The 12,074-nt window shown below is 43.7% G+C and overlaps 2 protein-coding genes across 6 annotated transcripts in view; one reads left to right on the forward strand and one right to left on the reverse strand.

Annotated features, from left to right (window-relative positions):
* LIG4 (DNA ligase 4) lies at positions 1 to 11,247 on the reverse strand. Of its 4 annotated transcripts, none has more exons than XM_043891853.1 (2): positions 11,123 to 11,247; positions 1 to 4,105 (listed from the first exon to the last, which is right to left on the reverse strand). In XM_043891853.1, the coding sequence occupies exon 2, from the start codon at positions 4,075 to 4,077 to the stop codon at positions 1,342 to 1,344; it is 2,736 nt and encodes a 911-aa protein (XP_043747788.1). In that variant the 5' UTR covers positions 4,078 to 4,105; positions 11,123 to 11,247; the 3' UTR covers positions 1 to 1,341. The 4 variants fall into 4 exon arrangements, with proteins under 4 accessions (XP_043747788.1, XP_043747785.1, XP_043747786.1 ...); XM_043891850.1 differs by lacking the exon at positions 11,123 to 11,247 and adding an exon at positions 8,958 to 9,047; XM_043891851.1 differs by lacking the exon at positions 11,123 to 11,247 and adding an exon at positions 8,770 to 8,927.
* Positions 9,173 to 12,074, forward strand: part of ABHD13 (abhydrolase domain containing 13) — a 19,754-nt gene continuing 16,852 nt past the window's right edge. The window contains exon 1 of one of the 2 annotated variants that reach the window (XM_043891854.1): positions 9,173 to 9,323. The gene's annotated coding sequence lies outside the window, so the exon portion shown is untranslated. Of the gene's footprint in view, positions 9,324 to 11,534; positions 11,666 to 12,074 lie in introns of those variants that run through there. The other variant, XM_043891855.1, reaches the window with a different exon arrangement.

The raw sequence follows: 12,074 nt of genomic DNA on the forward strand, positions 1-12,074 counted from the left end.
ATAGCATAGTAAATATTTTATTTAAATTAAGAAATACAACAAAATAACATACATTTGTTCCTGTTTGGATAAAATAACTACTTACAAACAATCTACACACAGTTTCTCAAGTACTAAATTCCAAGTATTTAACTGATGTCATAAAAAATATTTTTCAAAATGTATAGGCTGCATTCCAAAATTTGGCATATTTTGGTTTTACATATTTGGTACATAAATCCAGACATAATATATTTATATTTACACATACTACACACTTTAAATAATCTAAGAAAAAATAAGTTATTTAAAAAAATCAAAGCAATTTACTTCTCTGTAAAGAAAGTTACAACACACATACCATTCCAATACCTTTTCAATGGGCCATATGTAGGAAAACCACTCTTTGTGAATACTATTTATACTGAAGTACAAATTCATATAAAAATGTTTTCTTTAAAATATGCTCTATTTTAGAAAAAAAATTAAGTGTAGGCCAAGTATGTTTAAAATTCCAAGAGTTTTAAAAAATCCAACTGATCTAACTTTAAGTTTTCAGACCATTACTCAATCTCCCCTGATTTAGCTAATAACATAATTAACAAGGGGCTTTTAAGGTGGTGCAACGGTAAAGAATCCGCCTGCCAATGCAAGGGATGTGGGAGACATGGGTTCAATCCCTGGGCTGGGAAGATTCCTTGGAGGAAATGGCAACCCACTCCCATATTCTTGCCTGGAAAATCCCATGGACAGATGAGCCTGGAAGGCCACAGTCCATGGGGTTGTTAAGACTCGAACATGATTGTGCACACCCATCCTGATGATTAACAAGGTATTTTATTCATGAGCCTGACTTAACCTTAAAAAATAAACTTGTTCACATTTCACATTTAAAAGAGGAATTTTAGCCTTCAACTTAAAAAGATGTATTTACAAATCCAAATATGCCAACTAATATTTTTCTTGCAATGCTTTTATTAGACAAAAGCCATTATTAAAAATTTTATTTGACGTCAGAAAATCCTGTTTAGGTCACTAAAAGGTCTAAAAGCTTCTAAATCTATTTTGTTAATATGAGTCAAAATTTTATATTTGTATAAGGATACTATAATGTTAAACTTTTTATTTCATCTTGGTCATAAAAATAATGAAATACTTACTACACTGCTAAAAAATTTTCTTTCTTGACATTGGGCCACTAGGTGTCTTTTCTATATCTAAAGCTATGATGACTGTATCTAGTAATACTTTTTACGCAGATTTTTAAAAGATGAAAATAAAACATAGTTTAACATTTTATCATGATAATCTGTTGTAATGAGTTGGTCAGATCTGAGGCCTGCCTCACTAGGAAAGCCAGCTTCAGACCAAATATTGATTTTCCTCCTGTAATTCACACTTGTCTATTGATAGAGTGACCCAACATTCTTGTAAGATTTTAAACTTCCTCTTAAGAGTCCTTCGGAGAGCTTTCAAGTCTGCAATCCGACTCTGGTCCTCCCCAACAATCACGTGAGACACCCCCTCAGCCAAACAAGAAACTACCTGCGCTCCATGAAATCGAAGTTCCAAGGCTGTGATGGCTAACCTAGCTCCCTTGATTCTGGTACTTAAGTCATTGATGACAGCGTACAAGTCCAAATAAATGGTGTGGTGTCTAAACAAGCTAAGAGGTGCACTGGCCCAGGAATACCTGTGTTCCAAATCAGCAATCACAGGACTCATCTCCCCAGGAGTCTGCTCACCAGCATTTTTAATTCCTGAAAACACTTCCTTCAGTTGGTGCAAATCTGTGTCAACAAAGTAACTATCCCCGTATTGGTCATATTCCTGGGCAAAGTGCTGCTTTGTCGACGGGCACATGTGGATCATGAAGCGGGGTTGCCAGGGCACACAGCTTCTGGTCCTAAAACACTCTAGCAGCCACTCTGGCTTGACGACATCGTGTTTATCTGAAGAGATGATATTCTTCACTCGAATGTTCTCAGACCCTGCGATCACACAGTACGTGTCTGGGCCTGGATTCTGTACTATGTAACCACCCAGTTCAGCGATTCTGCTCTCCAGGTCAGGCTTGGGATGGCTGCTGGTTCCACTCATGACACAAAACTCCACGTCTTCAAACACAGTAGAAACCCTGTTGATGTTAGAAAGGTTGGGAGCTTTTAGGTGCTCAATAATTCCAATGACTTTCTTCATCTTTGGGGCAGCTTTCCGCTTTTTCTCTTGTGGTTCGTCATCACCACCCATGTAAAGGTGTCTGGACGCGAGCTTTCCACAGGCTTTCCCTCGAAGTTGCTCTAAGTCCTCCAGGGATGTACATTCGTACCATTCTTTGTCTTCTCTTATCTTCTCAATCCGTGGAAAACGCAATGTGCAGCCGGTTTTATACATGTCACTGGGGACGATCTCTGCGGCCTTAACCTGAACAATGACTGAATTGCAAGGCTCGATGTAGACCTCTGGCTTCTCTGTTCCACAGAGAATGTTGCTTGGTGGGGCTTTCCTATGAAAAGGCTTCCAGTGTTTGGCCAACTTCAAACCCAGGTCATACAGTTCTTTCATGGTGTAACCCGAGCCAACGCGACACAGAGTATGAAACACTGACGGTTTTTCACCAGAAGGGGGCTTCTCTGCCACAGCGCACAAAAAATGAGACATCATCCCACCCCGGGCACCCTTCCCCCAGTAGCCACCAATGATTAAGATGTCCAGCTCATCCATCAGTCCATCGACATACTCTGGTTTAATTTTTAACCATCCTTCACCTCTTTTATCCGGCTTGTAAATGGACAGCGGGTGTTTTACCATGATCCCCTCTTCTCTTTTATCTATCGCTTCATTCAAAGCATCAATTACTTCTTTCTTGGTATGAGCTTGTGTTTTCTGCACTATTTCTATCCTACCTGGTATGGGTGTGAAAACACTATTAAGAATTTCATACCTTTTTTTCAGGGTCTCATGTCCTAGCTTTTTATCATTAACCATCAACACATCAAAAACACAATAACAAGTCTGCAGCTCAGAATCTTCCACCATTCTTTTGATATCAAACTTATTCCCCTTTTGCATAAAAGTCTGTGTGTTAGGGTTGTAGGCCATCATCTCACCATCGAGGATACAGTTCAGCACATCTGTTTTGAATGCATCATGAATGAATGGTGTGAGGGACCCTTCCTGTGGGGAAGCACCAAACTGGTCCTCATAGTTGTACCCATTGCGAGAGAAGTACCGGTACACACCCCCATTCTTGTGCATTTGCATCCGCTCGCCGTCCAACTTGGTTTCGATGTAGAAACTCTGGTGTTTCATGTCCTTCTCGATTCGCTCGATATCTGCTATAGCGGCCAGCATGGGTTTAAAGGCAGAGAATAAGGTGATGGAAATGTCACTGAGTCCCACTGAGGGATCGTGCAGTTGCCTACAGACCTTCTCCAGATCTGTGGTGACATTATGCAACTCGACAGCGTCACTGTGAAAAACAGAAAATATAGTTTGCTGACTGAAGCCAAGCTTTAGGTCCTTAACAATCATCCGTATCAGCCACTTTTGTTCAAGTGCTGAACTCTGAGTTATAAGCTGAAGAACACTCTTCTTCATTAGGTCTTTCCTTTTGGCAGAATTATTGCTGGCAATGGAGTCTAAAATGTCATTTACTTGCTGAATGCTTAGGCTTCCTTTCTGTAGACATCTGGGTTTCAATACAAAGTATGCAATCATCGCAAAGTCTCCAGCGTCTCCACGGGTTCCAGTCGGTGTTCTGTAGTTCAAAAGTTTAAGGGCATCTTTTCCATCTCGAGGCAAGTTAAGCAATTCAATATAAAGCTTAGCCAGCATAGTTTCTTTGATTCCATAGGCCATTCTCTCTCTTTCCAGCTGAGGAAGAATAAGTCTCATGGCTGGATAAAAAGAATCTGTGACATCTTTTTGGTTCTTATGAAGGGCATCATGAAATTTTCTCCAAGAATCTAAAAATTCTTTGAAGTGTCTGACTTTTTCTGCACGCCCTTTACTTTTCTGTATTCGTTCTAAAGTTGAACATAAATCTGCAAAAGGAACGTGAGATGCAACAGTCTGTGAGGTTTGTGAGGCAGCCATAGAAGCGATGGTGAATCTTCTGATTTATCTGGTAAAGCAAAAAGAGAGTAACTTTAAAAGATAAAACTCAACTAAATATTTAATGTAAAGACCTTATAGAGAGTGTGTGGTTTATAATAAATGTTCAGTAACATTTATTAAGTGAAAACAGATCAATGCTATAAATGACATCTCTTTGCAACCTCTACACTGAATGATAATCAACTATTTTGCTTCAATCCCAGTTCATTTCTGGGCTCCTGAGGTCTTTTCTTGTATTTCTCTTCTTTTTCTTTCAGACCACCATCGTACAGCGTCAGAAACAATCTTTTTTTTTTTTTTACAAACAATTTTTCACATTTTAGCGCATTTTTTATTATAGTTGATTTACAACGCTGTGTATATTTCTGCTGTAGAGCAAAGTGATTCAATTATACATATATATGTGTGTGTAATTTTTTCCTTCTTTTTAAATTATGGTTTATCACAGGTTATTGAATATAGTTCCCTGTGCTATACAGAAGGACCTTGTTGTTTATCCATTATATGTAGGAAAAAAACTTCTTAAAATCATGTTTTTACCAAATCACTGGTTCACTGAATTGAAATCTGGCTGAACTGACCTTGTGCATAGATAATCCAGACCCCTTCCCCTCCAAATAAGCACCCTCTCCTTCCTGACAAAGTCTATGACTGTTCACTATCACTTCACTGCTTTGACAAGTCACTCTGGCAGCCAAAGCCCAAATCAAAATACCCTCCCCATAAAATTCTAACTTTACCTATCTCTCAACTCGAGCATCACAGTTCATACAGTTTCACAAATTTAAATTCATTAGCACAGCTTTTTGGCTCATATTCTCATGCCAGTAATCCTCAAACCACCTGCTGACTACATATGGGCTAGACACTGTGCTATGGGTAAATACAGTATGCTTCTGCTTTAGGTGCACATTCTGTAATGAAAAGAGGACGCTATGGGAATGATTATAAAGTGCTAATTGCTTTAATAAAAATATAACAAAAGTAAAATGCCATGAGACAGAGCTTCTCACTGAAGAATCTTCTAAAGTCACTGCAGTGGAGAAGAAAATGGCAACCCACTCCAGTATTCCTGCCTGGGAAATCCCATGGACAAACGAGCCTGTGGGCTACCGTCCATGAGGTTGCAAGAGCCAGATACCACCACCACCACCTAAGTACAAATAAACATAAAGCAGGTTTCAGTGTATCTTTAAAGCAAAATTCATTTTTAAAAAATAATAAAGATCACTGGCCAAAGGCTCCACATTAATCAACTCTAAGAGCAAAGACCTGAGAGCCTAAGTAACCGATGTGACTTTAGGCAAATTGCTCGATCTCTGGTTCAGCTTCTTCATCTGTAAATGGAGTAACTACTCTTGTACTGTCCTCATAGGGTTATCATGAGTTATCATATATATGTAAAGTACTTAAAATAGTAGTTGGCACACAGTATGGGCTATGTAAATGCTAGCTATTTTTGCACTTTGGGGATATCAAAAATTACTATAGAAGTTCCACATGGGTTATGCTACACCACTGTACTGTTCTTTGAGGTTCTTTAGAGGATGGAGTTTCAGGTTGTGATTTGTCATGTCTATCTACATGCCAGAAGTATTTTAATGAAATGACTGTACCAGCAAGAAGTTCTCTAAAAAAATAATAATAATAATAAAAATAGAGGGGGGATTGGGATGGGGAATACGTGTAACTCTATGGCTGATTCATATCAATGTATGACAAAACCCACTGAAATGTTGTGAAGTAATTAGCCTCCAACTAATAAAAAAAAAATAAAATAAAAAAATAAAGACACTGAGGAAAAAATGGGGACCTTGCTGGACTAGGGTCTACAATATTTGCTAAAGTGTTTACCACAAGCATAAAATTACTTTGAAGCTTTGAATATTTGTTCATGTTCTATTAAAATCTATAACAGAACTATTTTAATATGGTTTAAACTATGTAACACAAAAATATACTCAGTTCAGTTCAGTTGTTCAGTCGTGTCCAACTCTGTGACCCCATGAACCGCAGCATACCAGGCCTCCCTGTCCATCACCAACTCCAGGAGTCTACCCAAACCCATGTCCATTGAGTTGGTGATGCCATCCAACCATCTCATCCTCTGTCGTCCCCTTCTCCTCCTGCCCTCAATCTTTCCCAGCATCAGGGTCTTTTCCAATGAGTCAGCTCTTCCCATCAGGTGGCCAAAGTATTGGAGTTTCAGTTTCAACATCAGTCCTTCCAATGAACACCCAGGACTGATCTCCTTCAGGATGGATTTGTTGGATCTCCTTACAGTCCAAGGGACTCTCAAGAGTCTTCTCCAACACCACAGTTCAAAAGCAGCAATTCTTCGGTGCTCAGCTTTTATAGTCCAACTCTCACATCCATCTATACATTACTACTGGAAAAACCATAGCCTTGACTAGACAGACCTTTGTTGACAAAGTAAGGTCTCTGCTTTTTAATATGCTGTCTAGGTTGGTCAAACTTTCCCTCCAAGGAGTAAGAGTCTTTCAATTTGATGGCTGCAATCACCATCTGCAGTGATTTTGGAGCCCCCCAAAATGAAGTCAGCCACTGTTTCCACTGTTTCCCCATCTACTTGCCATGAAGTGATGGGACCGGAAGCCATGATCTTAGTTTTCTGAATGTTGAACTTTAAGCCAACTTTTTCACTCTCCTCTTTCACTTTCCCAAAAAAGATTTAAGTAAAATGTGTACTCTAAGAATCTGAAGAATGCCTTATCTTATAGTTTCAGACACTTCTTGGCAAGTTCTCAAGTAGCTCAGAGGGCAGGGAGCCAAAGCTGCTTCCAGGAGTGGGGAGATCCCTTGTGGTACAGAGTCCAGGAAATTCCCTACCCCAGGAAGCAAAAGGGAATCTTATAATGTTAGCACAAGGCCATGTAACCTAGCAGTTGGCACAAGGAATCAATCACCATACCACATTTACTAAACTGTCAGTCTCTGGAAGTTAGAATTCGGTGTAATTTGTACCACATAAATTGGCACATAGGAGTTCATCGGCTTGTCCAATGAATTACTGAAATGTGGAGCTGAGGTCCTGGAAAAGCACACCAGGGCAAGCCAGGAGCTGATCACACACCCACACACACACACAAATGGTGGGGTGTTTGGTTAAAACATTCAACAGTCATAACCACTTTGGGGAAGGTGAACAACATCCATTTGGGGGCGAATAGGCAAAAACAGTCTCCCTTCTCAAGTCAAATTCCTGGCAAAGGAAACCCAACTTCTACCCAGCCAGTCAGGCCAGAAGAAGACCACAATGCTGAGTCTTTTATCTTTGAATACCAGAGCTGGCTTCCCCTTGCTGTCTCATTTGCATAACTGACTGCACCACCTGGTTAGACCTGCTCCCTCAACCCAGCACATTATGACACACAATGCCCTGTTTACAATTCATATACAGTATGTATAAAATGAAGTATGTTGAGAAACACTTCTTTGAATGCTCGTCTGGTGTACGGGTTCTGATCTATCTGTAGATTCTACCACGAACTCAAAGTCAGTTTCCCTGAGAAAGTCCCCAGGCAAGGACTCAAATGACAGGAGTGGTGAAAACCACATAATGACGCAGATCTATACATGGTCCTGAGGCTGTCACATAGATAACCAAGATTCCAAAATTAATATAAAAAGAACACACTTTGAAAATTTTTACTTATGAAAACTGTACAAAAAGTCAAATATTAGTATTTCCACTGCTTTTTTACACACTCTTATTTTTTGGAATCTGAGCATTTTAGCTGATGTTTTTGATTTGTGAAAAGGCAAAACAAACAAGTTTGTGCTTAGGGCTCAGAAGTCCAATAAATCCGAGTTTAAGTGTGAGGTCTAACACTTATTAGCTGTGTGATATGACGCACTATTTAATTTCTCTACTATTTAACTTCTCTAAGTTTCCTTAAGTGTTAAGTGAGGTTGATAACTACATGTAAATTAGGATGACATCTGACAATTTACATAAGATGCTTAACGTAGTATATGACATTTAATAAGCCCCTGACTGATTTCAGTACTATAATGTTTGTTGGTTCGAGAAAAAAAAAACACCTGAAAACATAAATATTACAAAGTACCAAGCAAAGCTCTTAACAGAATGAATACAAGAATTAGTATTAATAATGACTCATCATCCATTCAACTGCTGCCTAGATCCTCCTGAAGTGAAAACAAAACAAACTAGCGAGGTTTTATTCTGTGAATATGGGAGAGGAGTCAACGCTATTTTATTGGAGAGAAAGTGACTGTACAACCCTCGACAAGACAAAAGGGATTAAAATAGCCCACGTTCCACAGCACTTTGTGATATTCTGGAAGAACCTCAGGACAAAGAAATTAGTCGTGAGAAAAAAACCAGTGTATGAAGAGAAACAAGCATTCCCTCCAAGCCCACACTCGCTCATATCCCTCAGGCCAGACTCCCGTGAAAAATCACTGAAGGGCCCACACTACTCCCATCAACTGCGTACGAGGGTCCCCAGTTGGCAGGGTGGGCGCCAGAATCTTGTTAATTCAAGCAGCCAACACGGTTCTTGAGAGTCAAAGGCACTACACTCCCTCGCCCCACGTCCCAAGGGTGGGGTCCCGAGCAAGCACCTTGAAGCCGAGACGGGGCTTCTAACTCAGCGCGTCGCCAGGGCATCGACGCCCCCTCACCTGGGGACGCCGGCGGGTGAACCGAAGGACCAAGGAGAAACCTGAACTCTCAAGACCACAGCGTAACTGGACTGAGAAGACGAGACACGGCCCTTGCCTCCCCGGCAACACTTGTCCTGCCTTCGCCTCACCTCTGGGCCCTCCCCGGAATCCGAGGTCCCTCCCCCGCCACCGCAAGAGCCTCCTACCTGACCCGAAATCCCAGGCGCCGCCACCAAACCGGAAGCAGGGAGGCGGAAGGCCGCTTCCGGCAGCTGCCCCCTGCGCAGGCGCAGTCGCTTACCTGTGGACGGGGCGGTCCCGACTTAATAGGGATGCTGTGCGCAAGCGCCATCTGCACCTTGCGAGGTCCAGAGGCTGTGATGTCAGGGAGACGATGTGCGCAGGCGCAGTAAACCTTCCGGCAGGCTCGGGGAGGACCTCCCGCCTGGCTCCGCTGCGGAGGACCGGAGGCAGCGGGGGTTACAGTGTGGTTACAAACACATATCCGGTTGGCCTCAGCGGCAGATCCTATTTGCAAACGGTTGACCTGCGAGAGTGGATTTCGTCCCGAAGTAAGACCGCAAAACACTCTGTCCACTGGCTCGTTATTGGCACTTTGAGCCAGTGCCTCTCTTTTTAGGCTGCTCTTGGCAGGTGACCACCTCTCGAGTTTTGCTCCCTATGTGTAAAGAATGGTACCAACTCTCATTTCTGTGGTTGTGAAACCTCTCGGGGGAAGAGGGCGTCTTCCTTCCCCAAACGTCTGCTGTTTCATTTAAGTGGAAAACTATGCTTTTGCAAAATTGTCTAAGCCTGTGCTTTCCTTTGTGTTTTTCATGATGGTGCAACTGTGATGAGTTCTCGTCTAATTCATAAGAATAAAAAATGTATAATTCATAATATAAACAGTTGCATATTCGAAAATCAATTGTGGACTTCTAGTTTATATTCAAGGATTCAAAATAAAACCATGCCACAAATCTTTATTGAGCAGCTACTATGATATTGTAATTGTACTACATATGCAAAATTGAGAAATGAAAACAAACCGAATCCTTATGTTCTAGAAGCTGTAGATTTCCACCAGTATCTTCTTATGGTTTGTCCTCTTCCACCATGGAGAACTGAGAATTTATTCATAAAGTGTAGGAGGAAACAACTTTCAGAATTAGACACTTCATTTTAGCATAAAATACTATTGCTTTAAAATGAAATTTTGCTGCAACAGGCTTGAAGAATACATCTTGAAGCCGTTAAGTGCCCTTAGGAGTTGTCTAATGTACAAAAACCTCTTTTTACAAACTAACACACATTTAATTCACAGTACTAATATGTAGTAAAGCTAGACTGAGGTCTAGCTCCTTCTAGCCCAACAGTTAATTTCTTTATATGTTTAATTCACCTATATTGACTGAATATTTCCCTGAAATCACTTGACTTGTAAAGTCACATGGTACTGTTTCGTGGGTAATTCTCCCACCTACTAGTCAACTTATCCATGTACTTGGGAGGAATATCCAACTGTGTTAAGTTAAAGGATCCCCTACATGCCCATCTTCTGCAAAGGCATTCGTGTACATTTTTGTACCTTGTTCAGCATCTATTGAGCTTCTGTAATGTTGGGAACTGTGCTCTGTACTAGTGATGTAACAAGGGACCCATGAATCACGAAACCAAACTCTCAAGTTGATTCAAATCCCACTCTCCAATTTACCCTGTTATTGTAGCCTTTCTAATGCCTGGTTCAAAGAGAATCAACAGTTTTTCATTAAGTATCTGTTAGAGTTGCTTTGATTATTAGTTTATTTTCGTAAGCGGTCGTCTGTCTTGGTGGGTGGTGCTTATCAGGTAATAACAGGAATTATTATCAAGAGCCTCTGTGAGCTGGAGCTCTCAATCTGGTAGCGATTTCACATTTTAAGAAAACAGTATGACATATCCTCTGTAGATACAAAACAGAGTTCGGAGAATAGGGACTGACAGGAGACAGACACCTATAAACAAACAATTCGGTACAACTTGGTGCGCAGGGGGTTGACCGTGACAGTCACGACGTTCCAGCTTCAGGCTCCCATTTGTGTGATCACTTCCAAGGTCTTGTTAGGGGGCCCTAGAGCTGTTGCCACGGTCTTGGGTTTTTGTAAAAAGTTGCAAAAGGTAGTTTTGAATTTTTTTTTCTTTCTTTCTTTCTTTTTTTTTTTTTTTTAAATAAAAGGGCCGTCTAAGTGGTACAGGTCTCAGGGCCTGATAAAACATGCAACCAATTACGGTGCACCCTGACGAAGGTAGGAGCGGGCTGGGCTGGAAGAAGACAAGAAGTTAAGTGCCCTTATGGAAGCCCTTATGGAAGTGCCGGAACTCACTGCCATACCTCTAACAACCTTCTGGGGCAGACACTCTTTCTTCGGGAAGAAAAGCGTCCTGCAGCAGATCCTGAGGCCTCAGAGGCAGGGCGGGAGGCCTACCGGTGCTCGGATGCCTGACACCCACGGCGAGGGTACCCAGCCCACCGCGATCGCACGCGGTACCCGGCCTCGCGCTATCTTGTCCGTCCCGGGCCTCCGTCGCCGGGGACTTCCTCCCCACCCCCACTCCCCCGCCCCTACCGGGCCGCCGTCTCTGCGCATGCCCAGGAGGGCGGGGGCCGCCTTCCCCGCTCCGGGAGGAAGGGCCAGAGCAGGTGATGTGGGAGCCGGCGGGGGCATTTGCCGGCGACACTGAGCGTGAGCCGGAAGTGGGGGAGCCGAGCGCGGCGCCGCGGGAGCTCGGGGCCGGACCGTGGCGACGGCGGCGGCAGCGGCGGCCCCGCGGCGGGAGGCGGAGGAGGAGGACGATGAGGAGCGACGGAAGCGGCGCCGGGGGACGCTGCTGCGCGGCGCCGGCTCCCGAGTGCGCGGCCTGCCCGCGGGTCTGAGTGAGTGCGGGGCGGCCGGTGGGGGGCCTGCGGGGAGCTGTTCGCCGCGGGGCCGTGCGGGGGCGCCTCCGCCGGCTGAGGGGGCAGGAGAAGCCCTGACAGACGCCGCTGTGGGCGCCTGGGACGCGCCTGTGCCCTGCGGGCCTGGAGGGGGCCCGGGGCGCGTCTGAGAGCCGCTGTCCGCGGCGTCTGCAGAGACGCGCGCGAACCCCAGCGCCCCCGGCTCCGGCCCGCCCACCCTCGGGACGGGTGCGGCCGGAGCTCTGCTCCCAGGGCTCAGGGGGCTGGGGGCGGCCTGGGCCGCTCACGTCGGGGACAGGCCGTGAGAGCCGCGGCTGTCGGGGCAGGAACTTCGGGGCGCTGACGGAGCCGCCTAGGAGCACCCCCGCGGAGTTGAAAGTCTGTCTGG

This window comes from Cervus elaphus, chromosome 30 (assembly GCF_910594005.1).
Source record: "Cervus elaphus chromosome 30, mCerEla1.1, whole genome shotgun sequence".
Lineage (NCBI taxonomy): Eukaryota > Metazoa > Chordata > Mammalia > Artiodactyla > Cervidae > Cervus > Cervus elaphus.

Coding starts and splice junctions, on each gene's coding strand:
- LIG4 (XM_043891853.1), bottom strand. CDS start 4,077: ATGGCTGCCTCACAAACCTCACAGACTGTTGCATCTCACGTTCCTTTT.